Consider the following 21,103-nt stretch of genomic DNA (forward strand, 5'->3'; position numbering starts at 1 on the left):
CATAAGGAATATAGTCAATAATATTGTGACTAGTATGTATGATATCAAATGGGTAATTTTTAGATTTATAGGAGTGATCACTCAGTAAGTAACATAAATGTCTAATCACTATGTTGCGCACCTGAAACTAATATAAGATTGTATATGAGCTGTAATTAAAAAATTATTTAACAAACAAACAACAACAACAAGAAAGAAATGTGACCTTTTAGCCTACAAAATTCCTACATATATATGGGACTGTTTTCATACTACCTATATTTGGGTTTTTCTCTTTTCTTCCATTACTTTCTCTATGTATTAATATTCCGGTATTGCATCATTCTAATTATGGTAACTGAATAACTTTAAGTGCTAATGCTCATATGATGCTTACTATGTGCAAAGATCTATTCTAAATACATTACGTTTAATCGCCATGACAACCCCCGGTCATTACTAGTATTATCCCCATTTTACTGACGAGTAAGTTGAGGCACAGAGTAATAGTACCATTGTGCCAGAGTTGACCCATCCAGGATTGACTTCAGGAACTCAGATTTTCCTGAGTGCTTCACCTCTGTGCTTTAATATCTAATATGGCCAATCTCCTTTCATTGAAAATTTTCTTTAAAATCAATTTTGGAGGGTGTTGGGACACAAATGATTAATGCCTCTAGCCCTGTCCTCTCTGCGCTGTAAATGGATACATTCAAATGTCTGGTGGACGTCTCTACTCAGATACAACAAAGGTATCTTAAATATAACCTATCCCAAATTAGGTACATAGGAAGTGACTTCCTATGTTTCCTGATGTACATAGTGGTTTCATCTCACCCTCCTTCACCAAAGTTGTAAACATGGGACTTTTTCTGCTCTCTCACCCCTACATCAATCCAATCCCCAAGTCTTACTGTCCCCTCTTAACCTTTACCAGCATCTAGCTCTTTCCCTCCATCCACACTGCCACTGCATGAGACTGGCTCAAGCCTGGCCCACCTCCATCCTTTCCACCACAGACTGATGTATCTGCAAGACAGTGAGGTTGTCCCTTGGCTGCTTCACGTTGCTTCTGGGATCCAAGGCTCTTGGGTGTGATTTACAGTGTCCTCTATTCCTGCCTCCTCCAAAGCACTGAGCTGCTTACAGTCCCCAGAGACACTGAGGTTGGTGAGGGTGGCGGTGCTGGTGGGGCCTTGGGTGGTTTTCTTGGGGGCTGAGAAGACATGAGAAATAAACAAATTCTCCCCTGGAGGACTGGAGGTGTCTGGGTGAAACTGTCACACCTTGTTCCCTAGTTTGGGGAATATTGGGGGTGGGGAGCAGCCCTCTGAAGCTCTCACACAGGGAGGGGAGTAACAAGGTGAAATGCTGAAGGCCGAGAATCCACATCAATCAGTTTAAATCCTGACTCTGCCACTGACCAGTGGTCTGACCTCAGAACCTCATTTCACCACTTACAAACAGTAAGTGATGAATTATAACTTACATTCAACTATAACACAGGGTTAAGGAATTTTATTGTGGTAAAAGACACATAACAAAATTTACCACTTTAACCATATTTAAATGTACAGTTCAGTAGCATTAAGTACATTCACATGGTTGTACAACCCTCACCACTATTCATCTGCAGAACTTCTTCATCTTCCCAAACTGAAACTCTGTCCCCACTAAACAACAACCCCCCATTCTGCCACCCCAGCCCTTCATAATGTCTAGTCTACTTTCTGTCTCTATCAATCTGCCTACTCTAGGGACCTCATCTAAGTAGAATCAAACTGTATTTTACCTTTCACAAGATTGTTTTTTAATGAATGAATAATCATGTGTAAAGCTCCTAGTGTGCACTGGGATGTGATTTTAAGGTTAAGTGGATATTTAAGTCCTAGAAAGAGCATGATGGTCAAGATGGGGCAGTGGTTTACCCAGGGAGAGCAGGGTGGGGCTCAAACAGTGTCCTTCCCAGCCGGGAGCAGTAATTCCTCACTGACATATTAATACTTTAGAATTACCAGGGCAAGTGATTACGAAAAGCATCCAGTTTAGTTAATTGTTAGTTTTCTAAAAAATTTTCTACAGACAACACGCCCACTCATTGCCTGCTCCTGGGAGACAGCCCCTCCCCCACTGCCCTGGAGACAGATAAACCCAGGTTCAAGTTCTGATGCCCACTGAGTAATTAGGAAGGTCTATTAATGCAACACGCTCCACTGTTATGTTAAAAATGGGTCAAAACAACAAGATGATCAAGTCAGTAGGTGAGGCTGATTGGCTCTTGGTTAAGAGAGGAGACTCTGGGGTTCTACTACGTTCAAATCTCACCTGCATCACAAGAGCGACGTTGGGCAGGTGTTGAGGCTCTGCAGGCCTCAATTTCCCCATCTGGAACAGCTAGATGATTGCAATACCTGCTGTTATTGTGGGGTTGTGCAGGTTAACTAGCGCGATGCATACCAAGGTGTCAGCCTGGTCGCATGCACAGTAAGCGGGAGCTGCTGTTATTGCTGCTACAGAGGGGCCTCTAACGACCAGGACAGGGGAGCAGGATCAGAGTGGAGAAGGGGACAACATAGGGCCTCCTGTGGCAGAGGTGGGGACTGGGGGGTCAGCGAGAGGCTAGGAGGGTAAGGAAGATGGAGACAGGAAGAGGGAGATGGCGAAAAGGAAGAAAGAGATGGGACCAGGGCAGGGAGCATTGGAGGCTGTGTTGTGGGGAGCAGAGTGGGAGAAGGAAGCAGGGGTGTTGGGAAAAAAGGTGATGGGGTGTTACTAGGGAATCAGGGGCTCCTCAGGGCGTTGTTGGGATCTACTGTGTGTGCCAGGCTGTGCTCATGTCTGTGGGGAGGCACAGATATGGGAAAAGCTGGGCAGGAGTAGCGGCTAGGGAGAGGAATTTGAGAGAAGGGTCAGCAAGAATGGGGCCTGGACCAGGCCTGGTGGATGAGGGCACCAGTGGCCTTCGAAGCCTCAGCCAGGGCAGCGGGACTCACCGGGGGTGATGGTGAGGTTGGTCCCATGGATGGACTGCCACTCCTGCTTGCTATGAATCCGGGGGGTCAAGTGCACTCGGCAGAAGTACAAACTCTTGTCCTCCCTCCGCAGATGAGAGATCTGGAGGGAGTCGCTCCTCCTGTCCTCTGTCCAGTTCAGGGAGAGCCGGTTCTCAAAATCCTTAAGGATGAAACACGGGGTCGTGTTGTAGATGAACTCCCCACAGTACTGTTTCCATCTCCAGGATATACTCACGCTGAAAACACTGGGTAACTCCCAGGGGTGACAGAAGGAGAAGGGGATCTGGACGGAGCCACCTTCAGGAGATGAGAGTTGCTTTGGTTGTATAGAGAATCTTTAATTGCACTTTGTTGAGTGACCTGAAGGAGGGAGGGAGGGGAAGAAACCTCAAATTGGGAGTTTGGGGGGTGGGGGACAAAGAGGTAGCCCCGACCAGCTGGCACCTTCACCCAAGGGCAGAAGTGTGACAGATGTAGGACTGGTTCTCTATCTGGGTGTCCTTCTCTCCACATTAGGGGTTGGGAGGGGAGAGGGGGTTCCCAGCACTGTGGGACCAGCCCTTTGCTTGTGGGGGATGGGAGGCCTGGCCGGCCCCCCCAGCAGACCCCTTCTCCAGACACCCAGCATAAGCCCCTCCCGGGGGCTCCCCCATGGCCCTGGGCAGAGCCAGGATGGTTCTGGCCACTCACCGGCCTGAAGAGACGCCAGCAGCAGCAGCAGCAGCAGCAGCAGCAGCAGCAGCAGCAGCAGGGGCAGCAGCAGGGACAGACCCATCACCTTGCTCTCCTCCAGGGAAATGAGAAGACAAGCACAGACCTCAAGGCCAGAGGGAGGCCCTGCGGTGGGGCCTGCTCAGGAAGTCTGGGCATCAGGAGACGGAAGATCAAGCTCCTTCAGAGGTCAGAGGAAGGGTGGGAGCCTTCCCCAATTTGCTGCCCCAGGGTCACCAGCACTTCCTGTATCAATCTGCCTTCTTTTCCTCTATTGCAAAAGGGCCTCCCTTATGGTCGGTGCAAAGGGAGCCATGATGCTGGTCTCCAGCCTCTATCTTCACACTGAAGGGCATGATCCTGACCTTGGCTTGTTGGGGCCTCTCCTCTCCCACCTCAGCTCCCTGCCTGTGCCAGCGCCCTCCTCATCTTAGCAGTCAGTCTCCATCTCTCTCTGTCTCTCACTGTCTCTCCCTTTCTCCTCTTCTCTGAGTGTCTCTCAGCCCTCATCCCAGGGGGAGGGGCAGCAGCAGGACCAGCTCAGGCTCTTTCAGGAAAGGAAAGGCGGCCCTGAGTCTCTGCCCAGCTACAGCCCCTTAGAGGGAAGGAGGAAGGAGCCGCTGTGGTCAGATGCCCTCAGGCCCCATCCCCAGCACCAGGGGCACCCAGCTTGCTCTTGGCCCCTCTCCCTCCCCTGCAGTCCCCAAGGTGGACCAGGCCCACCAGGCCAGGTCTGTTCCCAGGGGCAGTGTCACACCCTCTCCCTGAGGTTAAGAAGTGAGGGTGGGCTCACACTCCCACCTCCCCAGAGAGTGGGGCTCCTGGAGGCCATGTCTCCACCCACAGGATCTGCAGGGCCCTCTGTTCTCTCCACTCTACAGATGTGAGACCAAAGCTCGGGAGGCTCAGCCCCAAGTCCCTGACTCAAGTGACAGGTGCGGGACTCGAACTGCAGTCTGGCTGACTCCACAGAGCCTTCTGCTGCTCCTGGGTGTTTCTGTCTGGTTGCTCCAGTTAATCTCTGGGCCTCAGCTTCTGAGTGCAGACCTGTGGGGGTGAGTCCCAGAGGCTGTGTTTCTGTAATGCTCCTAAGGTGATTCCATGAACAGCTGTTAGAGCCCTGGCTAATGCAGAGCCTTCTTTGGACACAGGATGAAGACTCAGAGCAGTAATGATTCACCCCAGTGACCGTCCCTGGGACTGTCTCCTATGAGGGCACTGCCAGCCTGTGACTGGTGGTGGATGGGCTGAGAGATTGGGGGCTGGGACCACTGGTGACCTACAGGCTGGCTCCATAGGAGGCCCTGCCCACCCCTCTCCAGGATGAGGTGGGCACTGCCTACTGCGTAGACCGTGGGGTGGGAGACATGGTTTCATCAGAGGAAGTGGCCTTGATCTTCTAGAGATGGAAGCAACAGACTGACTTTCTTTTTCCTTTTCTCAGTTCCTTCCCAATCCTAACAGTTTTCTTCTAAGCTTTTCCCATGGTCAGCCAGCCAGCCCCCGCCCTGTGTCTGCTTTTCTTACCCCTCCTCCCAGGCCCAAGAAGAGAGTTTCCAAATTTTCATGGAATCCTCTTATCTGAGTCAGGCCGTAAACATGCATGGCCTCATTTTCAGCTTTACAACATTCTGTAGTTGGTATGTCGTTATCTCCATTTACCCTTGAGGAAACTGAGTCACAGAGCCTTGATGTCATGCAGTTCTCTGGGCTGTGAAAGATGCTTGAGTCAATTGGTAAGAGCTGGAAATGTGGACAGAAGAGAGGACAAGGGACCCAGTGGCTTCGCATAGGACCCCCAAGGAGGGCTTGCCCTGCCTGAGGGGTGAGTCCTGGGTTCTATGCCTGCCGTGCCCCAGTAACTGTGGGACCTGGCTGGATAGTCTCTTCTTTTCCAGGCTGCCAGGGGAGGGCGCTGGACCCCACCAGGGGTTATCACTGCCCATTCCATTGGGCAGCACAGACCATTTAAACAGGCTCTGGGCAATCTTCACAGAGAACCTGCTGTCCAGGTGCCTCGTGCCCAACTGCTCCCATGTCTGGTCTCCCTAGATGCAAGCTGCGTATTTCATTGATCCCCATGAGTGTGGAATTGTGAGGTGTGATTTGTACCTTTTGACGTCCTTCACCCATTTCACCCAAGCCTCATACCCACCCTTGGCAACCACCAGTCCATTCTCTGTAATCAGTGAGCTCATTTTGTTGTTCTTTGCTTTGCACACATAAGTGAGATCGTATGTTATTTGTGTTTCTCTGTTTGGCTTATCTCACTTAGCATAATGCCCTCATTGTCCACCCATGTTGTTGCAAATGGCAAGATTTCTTTCTTATTTTGTGGCTGAAAAATATTGCATTGTGTATATATGTATATAAACCACATCTTCTTTATCTGTTTGTCCATGAAAGTACACTTAGGTTGCTTCCATGTTTTGGATATTACAAATAATGCTGCAATGAAAATGGGGGTGCAGATAACTTTTTGTGTTAGTTTTTCCTTTCCTTCAGATAAATACCCAGGAGTGGAACAGCTGGATCATATCAGTGATCTCTCGTCTGAGTGAAGTTTGACTTTTGTTATTCATTTAGAAAATCAGAGCCTTGCGCTCCCCCAGCTGAGGCAGTCGGTTGGCAGTTGGTGGTCATCCGCTCATAGCAGCTCTTGCTGGCTGCTCATTGGCTGTCGGCCACTCATGCTGGCCACCAGCTGCTCCTGGCAGCACAAGGCCCACTGGAGCCCACCGCAGCTCACTGCACTAGCAGACAGAGTTGTTGTTCACAATCTTAGCTGTAGAGGGCGCAGCTCACTGGCCCATGTGGGAATCGAACAGGTGAACTGGGTATTAGGAGCAAGATGCTCCATCCACCTGAGCCACCAGGCCAGCCTGATTCTTTCTTTATCTTTAAAAGCCAATGATGTTATAAGTGATGCCCCGATGCTGGCTGTTTTGTGTTACATTTTATTGTATGCACGTAATAACATGAACTTCAAGCATGTGAAATAAAAATGGTCTACATTGCAAGAAGTTGAAAAATCCACAACTGTGCAATTTGTGCTCTGAAACCAGCTGCGAATTACAAAAACAAACTAATTCCAGGAGCTTAAACAAAGTAGAAAATAATCATTTTTCTCACATAACGAGAAGTCTGGAAGTAGGCAGCCTAGGACTGGCACAGCAGATCTGTGATACCAGTAAAGACCCTAACTCTCTGTATCTTTCATTTCAAACAACCTAAGCATGTGCTTTGTTTCCTGTGGTCACAAGATGTCTGCCCCTTCTCAACATCGTAACTGCCTCATAGGAGGCAAAAATAAGAAACAGAAAAGGGCAAAAGACATTAACCAGCCAAGTCTCTATGCATACTTAAGAACTTTCCTGAAGTCCAATTCAGAGATGTCAGCTAATACAGGTCAATGGCTAGAAATGTGTCACATGGCAATCTCTAGTTGCAAGAAAGTCTGGGAAATAAGGCTTTTTTCACCCAGCAATTGGCTACCCTAGGGTGGGGTGGTGGAGGGCAGGAAATCAAGATTTTTGTTGGTAAGGAGGAAAGAATGGGCTTGAGTGAGAAACTATTAGCTTCTGCCACATTGTCCCTTTAATTTAAACTTTAAATAATAAAATATTTAAAAGTTCATTTGGAAAAACTTGACATTGCATTGTGTTTCTTAGTCAGGAAATATAGTTCAGCCACATGGGGACTGTGGCAGCCACAAGAAAGTGGCTCGCAGACCTCCAATTACAGGGAACATAATTGACCAAGGGTCCACTGTCATGCTCTGAAAGGGCCAGTGGCCCATTCCCACAAGCTTGGATGTCTGGTGCAGGTACAGGTTTCCTTTTCCTGCCCGCAGAGCCTGAGCCAGCACTACTATCCTGGGGCTTGCTGATCATAGTCCATTTGGGGACCCATGGAATCCCACACAGGTTAGCACCCAACTAGGGGATGCACTTCTCAGAGAAGGAGCAGTGGGATGAGGCCCTGACCATGGAATCCCCTGCTCATATCACATGCTACCTCACTGGGAGGCAGCCAGCCTACAGAACTCTTTATTGGCCATTGGAAGGTGCAGCAGAAGCCCCAGCCTGGAGGAAACCCTCTAACAGGATGGCATGCCATCCTTCAGTGTATTTGTTAGATCAGAGACCCCTATGTGGGGTTGTGTCTCTGATATGAATCAGGGGTTGGCAGCATCACACCCAATGATTCCTTGGGGATTCTGTGCTTCTTATCCCTGCAACTCTGGGCTCTGTAGGGTTAGAGGTCTTCATCCCTAAAGGGGGCACACTCTTGCTCGTGGATACAGCAACGATCCCATTGAAATGCACACTTACTGGTGCCATCAGGACACTTTGGACTCCTGTGCAAGACAAGTCGCCAACTTGGCAGGGATAGTTGATCAACAAGGGGGAAATGGGGCCACTTTCACACCACGGGAGCAGGGAGGAATCTGTGGAATGCAGATGGTCCCCTTGGCCACCTCCTGGTATTCCACACAGTACTGTAACTGTGAACAGATATGTGCAGCAAACCCACTGTGAGAAGGACATATTATCAATGGTCCATGTTCATCAGGGACGGAGCTTTGGGCCAACTACCAAGAAAGCCACCAAGCTATGCTGAGGTGAGAACTGAGGATGAAGGAATGTAGAATGAAGAGTGGAGGAGGGAGCGACCAGCCCAGTGGCTCAGGTGATTGGAGGACCCTGCTCCTAACGCTGAGGCTGCCGGTTCGATTCCCACATGGGACAGTGAGCTGCGCCCTCTGCAACTAAAGTGAAGTAATTGAGCTGCAACTCAGCTCCCAGATGGCCAGATGGCTCAGTTGGTTGGAGTTCATGCTCTCAACCACAAGGTTGCCGGTTCGACTCCAGCAAGTGATGGTGGCAAGAGATGGTGGGCTGTGCCCCCCTGCAACTAACAATGGGCAACTGGACCTGGAGCTGAGCTGCGCCCTACACAACTAAGATTGAAAGGACAACAGCTTGTCATGGAAAAAGTCCTGGAAGTACACACCGTTCCCCAGCAAAGTCCTGTTCCCTTTCCTCAATAAAAATACATAAATAAATAAATAAGAATCATAGTTAAAATTCAGTGAGCACTTATGTGTTAGACAGCAGGCTAAGTACCTGACATGTGTTATCTCACAAAATTCTCAAAAAAAAAGAAAGAAAAGAAAAAAGTGGAGGAGGGAGAGAACGAGCACCAGTTGCGTTCCTGAGACCCACTGCAGCAACGGATCATACTTGTAGGTACTCCAACAGTGATTGTCTCCCAGTCATGGGATTCTAGGTAATTTTCATTTTCTTTGTTAATTGTTTCAGTCTTTTTCAAGTTTTCTACAAAGAACATGCATTACCTTTTTATAAAAAAATGACTTTATTGGGGAACAGTGTATACTTCCAGCATTTTTATCCAAGTCAATTGGTTTTCCTTTCGATCATGGTTGTTGAGGGTGCAGTTCAGCTACAGGTCCAGTTGCTGTTGCTAGTTGCAGGGGGAACAGCCCACCATCCCTGGTCGGATCCAACCGGCAACCTTGTGGTTGAGAGCCCACTGACCCATGTGGGAATCGAACCGGCACAGCCTTCGGCGTTAGGAGTACGGAGCTCCAACTGCCTGAGCCACAGGGGGCCGGAGCTGAGCACGTATTACTTTTGACATATAGGAGAAGTATTTTATTTTACCAATCAGGCCATAAAAGTCTTCACATATATACTCAGGCTTTCCACTAGGGTGGCTCTGATAAACTGAAATGGAATCCATGTCTTAGGCCTTTGCAAGGCTTGTTGACACTCCACACAGAAACTCCAACACAGAAAATGACAATCCTCCTTTACTGGATGTAACAGATGTTGCCAGCTCTGGCCCCACCCTCACCCTCTTAGCACAGCTTTTCCATGTGGGATCTAAACCTCTCAAGATTCACTGGACCACTGCTAGGCTGCTCTCCCCTGCCACCACCCACATCCCAATTCTTCCTGGTTGATTTTATGGCCTGTGCATTAGGAAGGGGTCAGAGCAGGGGTACAGTCCGCTGAGGGAAGGGCTTGCAGGCTTGATCACCCCTCCAGCTTCTCCATCCACACAGTGCCAGACCCGCAGAGGCTCTCAGGTGGGGCAGACGAAGGACAGGAGGAGGTCCACTTCATTGCCGACGATGAGCCGCCCTGGGTGGATGTTGTCGGGCACGGCCAGGCTGGAGGTCATTTCCCAGGCGTCCACAAAGGCCACACGGAGGTCGGCAAAGGCAGCTCGGAGGAGCCGGTTCACCTGCAGGGTGAACCAGTCGCTGCCATATACGGTCTTGTAGCCAGTGTTGGCCAGTTTGATGACCACAAGAGTGCCGGGCTCCCGGGCCAGCAGCGCAGCCACAGCTGCCCGGATCCCTGCCAGCCGTCGTGCAAAAATGGACGGAGGGAAGGTGGTGAAGTGGGCGCCCAGCCCCAGCACCACCACGGTGTGGGGACCCCCTGCCAGGCCTCCCAGCTCTCGGGCTACAGAGTGCAGGGAGGCCACTGGTGTGCGGGCGGAGCGCAGGGGCCAGCTGTGGGCCCGCCAGTGCAGCACTATGTTCCGAGTGGTCTCCACGGCCATCAGGGGCCCCGTCTGGTATGTGGCGTGCAGATCCATGGGCTTTAGGGCTGTGGAGAGGAAGAGAGAGGAGGCCTAGGAGTGAGTATAGGACTGTGTACCATCCTCTTGTACAAATGAAATTTCTAGTCCCCATATCCCAGGGCATAAGCATTCTGTCTCTAAACCCTAATGCTTACCCGCCCCACCCCCCAGTTTTCAAGGTTGCCAAGGATCTCACTATCATCCATCCTAACTCTTATTCAGTTTGCTCTTATTTCTCTAAGACATTTGACTTCTCCATGCTGAGTGACCTCTTCCAGAATCCTCTCTTTCTTGCCTTAACACTACATTATCCCATTTTTTCCTACCATTCTGGTCATTCTTTGCTCAATTGTCAGCTTCATATTTTCTTTGCATTCTGTAAATGTGGTAGTCCCTAAAATTCTATCACTGTCATCCACTTTTCTTTACCATCTTCCCTTTGGGGAATTCATTCACTGCTACCTCCTCAGTCTCTGTCTAAGCCCTGATGGCTTCCTGAGCTTTGATTCCACACTTCCAATTGCCCGGGCAATATTTTCTCTCTAATGCCCACCATGGTCTTGAATATTTTGTACATTGCCTGGATAGATGAATCTATCATTTTAGCACACATAAATCTCTCTCTATGTCCTGAACTTCCCCCTACTGTCCCACACCAGTCAGCTATTGTTTTGGAGACTTTCCAATATTTTGGTGTTTTTTTCTTAGCTCTCTCTGGGGAGGCCGTTAGCCATATTTAGTACCTCTCGGTGTCTCAGTCTGAACTCAAATAATTCACCAAGTCTGATTCATTATTTATTGTTAAGGTTTCCTATGTACAAACATGCATCCAACTTTTAGTTTAGGCTCTTAGTAACCCTTGGCTGCATTCATCTAGCAATATCTTACAGGTACAAATTGGCACTGTTCTGGGTACTTTTGTATACAATAGTGAGAAAGAGACAGACATCCTTGCCCTCATGGAGATCACTGTTTCTTGGGAGAGAGAGATTTCCTGATGCAGAAGGGAGGTTGGAAATTTTGAGGAACTGAAAGGAGGCTGGTGCTCCTGCTGCATAATGAATGGCACGAGGTGAGGTTAAGATACAGGCAAGGTCTGGTCACGCAGTTCCTTATGGATCATGTTAATGATTTTGATTTTTGTCTCAAGTAAATTTAAAGTGAAGGTGAGTAGCATGATCCAATTTGCATTTTAAAAAGCTTTTGCTTGCTCCTTTGTAGAAACCTGGGGTGAAATGGGGAGCCTAGTTTAAAGGACTTTGTTATAGGCTTGGCAATGTCAAGGATGAGCAGAAATAGGGATAGAAGCAAGAGGATGATATTTATGTATATATTATATATGTGTGTATATATGTATACATATATATACACACATATATACTACATATATTATAATATGTAACTTTTTTCTTTTGGTAGCTAATTTTTTCCAACTTTGCTGAAGTATAATTAACAAATAAAAATTGTTTATATTTAAGGTGCACAACAGGATGTTTTGAGAGGATTACCGCAATTAAACTAATTACCATATTTATAACCTTACAGTTACCTTTTTGTGTGTGTGGTGAGAACACTTAAGATCTATCTTTTTACAATTGTCAAATGTACAATACAGAATTCTTAACTTCAGTCACCATGCTGTTTATTAGATCTCCAGAACTTACACATCCTGAATAACTGAAACAGATATATTTTTGATGTGGAGTTGACAGGATCAGATAAATAATTGGCAGCTAGCATCAAAACACAGGAGGTATTAGTGAGTCCTAGGTTTCCAGCTTTAGCAGTTGGGAGATAATGGTATGTGTTACCTTTTGCGAACGGTGCACTGTGAGACTTGGTCCACATACTCTGATGAAGACAATTTGAAAAAGTAATTTTGAAAGTTTTCAAAAATTATGAGAGAAGAGGACAGGATTGAAGATCAAAGAAATAGATTAGAGCTGATTCTTAACTGGGGGTATTTCTGAGTAAAGACACCAGAGATAGGAATACTTTCTGCTTTTGGCTGAGACCCCAAATGACTGACCTGGGATCATTTTCCAATCCGTGGAAGTTCACTGAAAAGCAGATATGTATTCTGGTGGCTTTGCATCCTCCAAAGGGGATGGAACTTTGCGTCCTCCAAAGAGGAAAACCTAGTATAACATTCCCTGTACTGGGTTAGAAACAAAAGAACTTTACTATGGATGGTGGTGTGTACTGTACTCGGAGGGATTATCTAGATGACTCACAAAACTTCCAACCCTGTTTCTAACCTGTAAGCACTCTTAGATGTCTGCCAGAATGAAAACCTTTCTTCAAAATAAGATAATATTGCCTTAGGTCTTACATTATACACAAAAGTATTTTGTCAAATAAAACATCCAGAAAACAATACAATATCCCAAGACACTTCAAGAGGCAAAACAAAATAAGCTAAATGCATAGAGACAATAGACAACAGAAAGAAGCCATGGGGACTCCAGATACTGGAATTATCAGCCACAAACTGTAAAGCAACTATGCTCACTATGTTCAAGGGAATCAATGTCTAATTTGAAAATCTCAGCAATGAACCAGAACTGTAAAAGAGATATTGAAGATTTGAAAAAGAATCATCTAGAAATTATGGAAGTGAAAAATACAGTAACTACAATTTAGAACCAATAGGTGGGTTTAATAGCAGATTGGACACAACAAGAGAAAAGTAGTGAGTTGATACACAGATTGGAAAGAAAGACCCAGAATGAGTGAAGAGGGAAATAGATGAAAAGCACAGAAGAGAGGGAAGATACAGAGAAGAGAGTGAGAAAAATGGAACACAATTTAATTGGAGTCTCAGAGAAAAGGATGAAAAATAGGAAGAGGTAATAGTTGAAGAGATCGTGGCTGAGAATTTCCTAGAAACAATTAAAAACATAATGAAAGGCATCGATCTACTGTTTCAAAGATCCCAACAAAGCCAAAGTAGAATTTGTTGAAAAATCCACATCTAATCACATTTGATTGAAAATGTAGAAAAAAATCAAATGAAAAATAACTGAAGAGAAAAATTACCAATGCCAGGAATAGAATAGAGGCTACCACTAGACTCTGCAGACATCAAAGTATAATAAGGGAGTAGTACAAACAACTCTACACAACAAATTTGACATCTTAGATGAAATGGACCAAATTATTAAAAAGCACAAACTATTACAACTCACCTAATATGTAACAGATAATTTAAATAGCACTATAACCATTAAGAGAAATGTAAGAAACTTAACCAAATGCAATGTGTGGATCTTGCTTGAATCTAGAAGAAAAAAGATAAAGCATGCAAATAGTTACCAAAGAAAGTTGATAAGGACCTTAAGGCAACTGGGAATAAGAAAGTTTTCTCAGAATATAAAAAGTTCTATTTTCCAGGAATTTGTAATAACTATAAAAAGCTTTGCATCTAATAATATAACATTAAATAAATAAATAAAGCAAATTTCAAAATACACATTGAAAAATGGGCAAAATCACAGTCATTCTGGGTGATTTTTATACTTACTGTAAATCGTTGTCTACTTACTGGTAAAGTAAGTAGACAATGATTAGTTATGATATAAAGATTTGAACAACATGATTTAAAAACCATCCGTATTTAGACACTGAAACTATCAATTGCAGGATACCTATGTGGAACATTTACAAAATTGATAGTATACTGGTCCAAAAAGTGAGTTTTCATCAAATCTCAAAATATTTCAAAATTTAAAAATATGTCCTTTGGTCACAATGCAATTACATTAGCATCAATAACTAAAATAGTATTAACCGAAAGATATATCATGTTCAAACATCTCAGTTGGACCCAAATATATTCACTAAACAGAATAGAGATCCCCCAAACAGACAGACATAAGGACCCCTGCTTCATGACGAAGCTGCCCTGCAGAGCTATGGGGGAAAGATGGCTTCTCAGTCAGCAGTGCCAGGTCAATCAGATACCCCAATATCCAAACTCAAAAAAAATAAAAAATAAAAAGGTGTTCTCTCATGACTAATCAGAAAAATTCAAACGAAAACCACATAAGCCCCTACTATACACCCATAATTTTTGTCAAATATTAAAAAATGATAATATCGAATGCTGGCAAGAATGTGGAACAACAAGAACCGCTGGTGAAAGAGTAAACTGGTAAAACCACTTTTTAAACATTGGTAGAATCCAAAAAGTCTAAAGATACACCTATTCTCTGATCAGCAAAACAATCACCAGGTGACATCCAACAAAAACACAAGCTCATGTGGACTTAAAGTGACATGTACAAGAACATTTATAGCAGCATTTTTCATGATAGTCCTATCAACAGTAGAATGTAAAACTGTAGTGTGATATAATCATACAACGAAACACCATGTAGCAGTGAAACTAAATGAGCGACAATCACGTGAAAGAATATGGATGAATCTTCACACAAAAAACCCAGACACTACAGAAATCATAGTGTATGTTTTCATTTATATGAAGTTGGAAATCAGGCAAAATTCATCTCGTATATTGTTTACGAATGCCTAACATGTTTACAAAACTATAAAGAAAAACAAGGGCTTAAATATTATAACAGAATTAAGATTTCTAGAACAATGGGAGAGAGAGAGAGGGAGTCATAACTTAGAGGAGACATGGTATCAGGAGGGCTTCTGGAGTGAGAGTCTTCTTCTCTTTCTTATTTGGGGTGGAAGTTATATAGATGATCATTTTATAACAATACAAACTGTTTTATGCATTTTCTGTATTTTGTTATATTTTATAAAATTTTTGAAATTATGCACTTCCATTAATATACAAGTTCTATCAATTAAGTTCATGAACTTGCCACCTGTGCTTATACAGGCAGCACTATACAAACAGCTCGGTAAGGTTTCCTAACCTTGGTATGTCAGTGTCTCACAGATATGTTCATATCGATGAGTGGCAGTGTCTTGCTGAGTGTCTTGTTGTTACGTGCTTTTGTGTGCTGTCATGAGAATGTCTGAGCTTGAATTAGAGCAACGAACAAACATTAAATTTCTTGTTAAACTTGGCAAGAGTGGAAGTGAAATCAGGGACACGTTAGTCCAAATTTATGGAGATAATACCATGAAGAAAACAGCAGTGTATAAATGGAGTAAATGTTTTTTTGAGGGCAGAGAACATGTTACTAATGATGAGAGGTCAGGGCAGCCAGGAAGGAGAAGAACTGATGAAAACATTGCAAAATTTTTCTTTTTCTTTTTTTTAAAAATTTTATTAAATTTATTGGGGTGACAATTGTTAGTAAAATTACATAGATTTCAGGTGTACAATTCTGTATTACATCATCTATAAATCAAGTTCTGCGTCAAAATCATCGGCTGACAGTGAGAAGCATAGCAGACCAAGTAAACATCGAGAAAGAAACAGTTAGGAAACTCTGAACTGAAAATCTTGGCATGACAAAAGTCTGTGCAAAAACGGTCCCGAGTTGCTCACTGATGAACAAAAGCAAAGGAGAGTTGAAGTTTGCCAAGACCTTTTGGAGAGGGAAGACGATGTTTTGCACTGTGTTATCACTGGTGATGAAACATGGGTGTCCAATATGACCCTGAAACAAAGCGTCTAAGTGCACAATGGGAGTCAGCCAATTCTCCACGACCAAAAATGTTTGCTCAGTCTAAACCAAAAGTCAAAAAGATGTTGCTAACCTTTACTAATATCAGAGGGATTATTCATTATAAATTTGTACCAACTGGACAAACAGTTAACCAAGTTTACTATTTGGAAGTGCTGAAAAGGCTGCGTGAAACAGTTAGACAACCTGAACTTTTTACCAAAAATTCACGGCTCTTGCATCACGACAATGCACCATCTCACACGGCACTGTCTGTGAGGGAGTTTTTAGCCAGTAAACAAATAACTGTATTGGAACACCCTCCCTATTCACCTGATCTGGCCTCCAATGGCTTCTTTCTTTACCTGAAAATAAAGGAAATAAATATTGAAAGGAAGACATTTTGATGACATTCAGGACCTCAAGGGTAATACAACGACAGCTCTGATGGCCATTCCAGAAAAAGAGTCCAGAATTGCTTTGAAGGGTGGATTAGTGCGTAGCTTCCCAAGGGGAGCACTTTGAAGGTGACTGCAGTGCTATTCAGCAATGAGGTATGTAGCACTTTTTCTAGGATGAGTTCGTGAACTAAATTGTCCATCCTCATATGCTGATGGGAATGTGAGGGAAATTATGCTGTTGAGAGGGAAGGTGATTTAGGAGGGAAGGGAGAAATTGGTGGAGAGATGTCCTTGAACAGGCAAGAGGGGCGGAGACCTAGAGCTGAAGTGGAAGGAGCATGGAGAGTTCATTTTCAAAAACAGGTGGCAATACAGAGAATAGTAGCAAAGATGCTGGTAAGAGAGGAAATGTGGTGGTGGAAATCTGGAATTTCACTTCTGATTGCTTTGTTTTGTAAAAAAAATATGAGGGTCAGCAGTTGACCATGAGGATGAAGAAGGTTTCAGGAAAGGAGAAGCTGTGACATCGTCAACAAGGCCGGGGGTTCGGTCATCCAGGACAGAGGCTCTCCAACTTCGGTGCCCATCAGCATCACCTGGAGACTTGTTGAAACAAGACTGAGCATCTCCCCAGAATTTCTGATTCAGTAGGTCTGGGATGGGGCCTGAGAAGTTGCGTTTCTCACAAGCTCCCAGGTGGTGCCGATGCAGCTGGTCTGGGGACCACGTTTGAGAACTGCTGGGATTACTGTGCAGCATTAGTGCATCCTAGAGGTTTGTGGTCATGATTTCAAGTGAACAGTCAGCATGATGGAGTGAAACTGCCTCAGACGCATCTTTCCTGACCATTTATCTATCTTCCTCTGCCTCACCATCTTCTACTTTCACAGTAGTTTTACTCACAGAACTTCTCACTATCTGTGACTTGTTTCTGAGTCTTTCCATTAGGGTTTATGCACAACAAAACAGGAATGTTAGTATTTTTGTTGTTGGTCACTGTTATGTTCCCAGAACATAGAACAGTGCCTGAATATCACAGGTGCTCAATAAATATTTATCAATGAAAAACAAGAAAGGACGGAAGGAAGGAAGGAAGGAAAGAAGGAAGGAAGGAAGGAAGGAAGGAAGGAAGGAAGGAAGGAAGGAAGGAAGGAAGGAAGGAAGGAAAGAAAATAGGAATGAAGAGGAGAGGAAAAACAAATTACCATACAAGCAACTAAATTATCGTATTAGTTTTGACTATTAATAGAAAAATATTTACATAATTATAAGTATAAACACAGTTCACTGATATATTTAAAATTAACATAAACACATTGGAAAGGTGGGACGAGGAAGGTAGCTAGATGCTTACCACTGTATTTTCTTTTCCTGACGACTATATTTCCCAAATTCTCTGTTTGGACCAAGACTGGGTTATGGCCATTGGAACATAGCAGTAAAGATGTATGCCACTTCCATGCCTGGACATAAACCCCCCACAAAATTCTCTGTTCTCTCTCCCTCTCCCTTTTCCTCTCTTTCTCGGTCTCTTTCTCCTCATCAACGGGTTGGGCACAGAGGATCCAGTAGCGATCTCACTAAATATCTAGTTGGTTCTTTGTAATGTACAAGGAATTCAAAGTAACATATACCTTGATTAAAATACAATTGACCTCAGGAGGGATCCGAGTTTTCCTTCCCACTTGGTAGCAACATGGCATGAAACAGGTGGAGTGAAGAAATGCCAGTTGGCCCTGTGCTTGCCCACCCCGGTGTCAGTAGGGCAAGGTGTGGAGCTAAACGTAAACTTGTACCTTCTCCCAGTGGCAACAAGGCCGTGGAATTGGTGCTCCATTTTCACTGTGGTGGCATCAGCCGGACCCAAAAGAGAGCTGAACATACACCTGTACCTGCGTGCTACACCTATGCAGGGTGAGTGCTGGCTGAAAAGAACAAAGGTAAAATAAGACCCAGAGTCTCACAGCATAATACCCACAATGTCCAGTAAACAATAGAAAATCATTCATCATACCAACAATCATGATAATCACAAATTTGAATAAGAAAAGACTATTGCCAAGTGCCAACACCAAGATTACTCAGATGTTGGAATTATCTGACAAGGATTTTTAAAACAGCCAACATAAAAAATGCTCGAATAGCCATTATGAACACTACACACCTATTAGTATAGCTAAAATTTAAAAGATTGACTTTTCCAAGTGTGGGTGAGAACATAGAGCAACTGGGGAAATATATGGTGGAAACATAAAATGCTATAGCAAGTTTGGACAAGTTTGGCAGTTTCTTAAAAAGTTAAACACATACCTACTATATGATCTAGACATTCCATTTTAAGGTATTTACTCAGGAGAAATGAAAGCGTAGGCCCATACAAACACTGGTAATAACTAAAAATTGGAAACGACCCAAATGTCCATCAACAGATGAATGGATAAATAAATAATGGTATATCCATCCATACAATGGAATACTATACAACAACAAATAGGGAACGAACTATTGCCACATTCAGAAATGTGGACGAATCCCAATATAATTTTGCTGAGTGAAAGAAGCCACACACAGAAAAGAGTATACATTGTATGTTTCCATTTATATGAAGTTCTAGCAAATGCAAACTAAGCTAAAAAGACAGAAAGCAGATGTGCGGGTTGCCTGGGGACAGAGAAGAGTAAAAGGAAGGGATTAGCAAGGACTACCAGGAAAGCTTTCTGAGTGGTGGATCTGTTAATTGTCTTATGTGTGGACTTTGTTTTCCAGACGTACATACTCATATGTTATAATTTATCAAGCTGTCCACCATAAATATATGCTGTTTACGACTTGTCAGTTACACCTCAATAAACTGTTTAACATAAAGGGGAACCTCAAATTAGGCCTAGTGACTGAGGGTGACGATATGGTACATTTCTAAACTTTGCAGGAAGACAGGATTGTATCTGACTACCCACCCGAGATTGGAGATAATATGTTTAAGTGGACTTTCCTCACACACCTGGTAAGTAAGGGCCACAATTAGCCGGTTGCTAACTTCACAAAAGAGTTCACAGAGATTATGACCACTGAATAGTGGGCCAAGTCCAACAGGCATTCAGGCTAGCTTTGCTGTTCTGAGATACCACTCAGGTATCTTCAAGACTTGTAGTAACTTTGGAGTAGGTACTAGATGCTTGGACATAATTTTATTTAAAATAACCACTATAGACGCTAAGTGTCTATTTTTCTTTTCTAAATGAGAGGTTATTCACAAGTTCTTTCTGTGAAAATTTTCTGTTTTCCATTAATCTTGACTTTTAGAAAAAATGGCACACATGGAAGAGTTGAGATTGGATTAATTTAACTTTGGAGGGGCTGAGGAAATGACGCTCATTCAGCACAAATCACTCAGGTTTTAGAGCTAAGAGAACCATAGCTCTATCAGCTGCTTGTCAAGACACAACAGTGAGGCAAAGAAAGGAAAGAGAGAGAAAAGAGAGGAGGAGAGGGAAAAGGAGGGACTAGAGAAGAAGGAAGAAATTGAGGAAGGTAGGGTACAAAAATCTGAACTTTATTTCTTTCACGTTAATTTTACTTAAGAGAGTAAATGGGGATTTTATTTAAAGACTAAATCGGGGACTCTTCTTGTATTATCAGAAATTGTATTAATTGAAAGTTCTTTTTTTAATGCTGTCATATGAGTTCATTACATAACTTCCGGTCAACCAAATTGGAAAGCAAGCTTGGTGATGATAATTACATTCTCTCAGCTCTGATTCCTTTGCTCATTTGCCCTTGGAAAATTCCCGGCATACTGCCCCAACCTCTGCAACATAGGAGTCTTGTCTCTCAAAGCCCTTCCTGTTCACCTCTTCCTTCCTGAGGCTCCAGGTGTCCTGCCCTCTCCCCTCAGGGCCACTCACATGGCACTTTGTCACGCAGATACTCCCACCACTGCTGAAGTGTGGAGTCTCCCATCATGTGGACAATGTGGCCAGCCAGGCAGCCCAGGATGCTGTCAACAGTGGGGAAGGAACGGCTGGAGCAGGACAGCGAGTGCCACACTTCTTGGTGGTAGAAGTCAGAGGGTTTGGTGGCCAGGAGCCCAGGATGGCACAGGGGCCGTGGGGACAGGGCTACAGGAAAGGGGAAAACAGAATACAGCTAACGTTTATAAATTACAAAATGCCAGGTTCTCCTCTATGCTCTTTACATGCATTATATTATTTCATTTACTCTTTGACAAAAATCCATGAAGTAGTATTCTTATCTTCATTAACAAGCGGGGACACTGAGGTACTAAATTATTGATCAATTTACCCATGATCAAGAATGACTGGCAGAGATAGCATTTTAACCCCAAAAGTCTGACTTTACAGCCCGTGTTACTAACCACTATGCTATACTGCCCTGGCAGCGGAGGCTGGGGCTCTACTCCCAATCAAGGAATAAAACCCCTCCAAGTCTATTACCCACCCTACCCCCAGCATATGCCAGCCCCACTCACCCAGGCTGCTGTTCCCTGGGGCTGCCATTCTGACCTGGATTGGAGAAATGCCCTGAGGGAGCACCATGTCTTCATTTTCTGGAGAAATACCAAAAGTGAGCATTGAGGGAGGGTGACCAAGTGAAAGCTGGAGACCAGTATGAGCATATGATGGTTGACTTGTGATTTCTACTCTAAGTCCAAAGAGTTTGAGGTTGATACAATACAATTAGCACATTTACAATGTGAAGCAATTATAATAAAGAGTCAAAAAATGATGGAAGGAAGAGGAAATCATACTAGGAATCTGGACCTTCTGCAATC

At 44.2% G+C, this 21,103-nt stretch overlaps 1 protein-coding gene across 1 annotated transcript; it reads right to left on the reverse strand.

Annotated features, from left to right (window-relative positions):
- Positions 1-9,523: 9,523 nt before the first annotated feature.
- Positions 9,524-20,867, reverse strand: LOC141570794 (NXPE family member 3-like). The gene is made up of 3 exons (XM_074329223.2): positions 20,801-20,867; positions 20,217-20,429; positions 9,524-10,348 (listed from the first exon to the last, which is right to left on the reverse strand). Exons 1-3 carry the CDS (start codon positions 20,865-20,867, stop codon positions 9,816-9,818), a joined length of 813 nt encoding a protein of 270 aa, XP_074185324.2. The 3' UTR covers positions 9,524-9,815.
- Positions 20,868-21,103: the final 236 nt, after the last annotated feature.

Source organism: Rhinolophus sinicus, chromosome 3 (assembly GCF_057876585.1).
Source record: "Rhinolophus sinicus isolate RSI-liver-muscle chromosome 3, RSI-T2T, whole genome shotgun sequence".
NCBI classification, from domain to species: domain Eukaryota; kingdom Metazoa; phylum Chordata; class Mammalia; order Chiroptera; family Rhinolophidae; genus Rhinolophus; species Rhinolophus sinicus.

What these genes read in the sequence shown, in the direction of transcription:
- LOC141570794 (XM_074329223.2), bottom strand. Translation starts at nt 20,867, where the DNA reads ATGGTGCTCCCTCAGGGCATTTCTCCAATCCAGGTCAGAATGGCAGCC. An exon ending in CCCAGGGAACAGCAGCCTGG is followed by an intron (nt 20,430 to 20,800) that starts GTGAGTGGGGCT and finishes CCTTTCCTGTAG; the next exon opens with CCCTGTCCCCACGGCCCCTG. An exon ending in TCTGCGTGACAAAGTGCCAT is followed by an intron (nt 10,349 to 20,216) that starts GTGAGTGGCCCT and finishes TCCTCTCCACAG; the next exon opens with CCCTAAAGCCCATGGATCTG.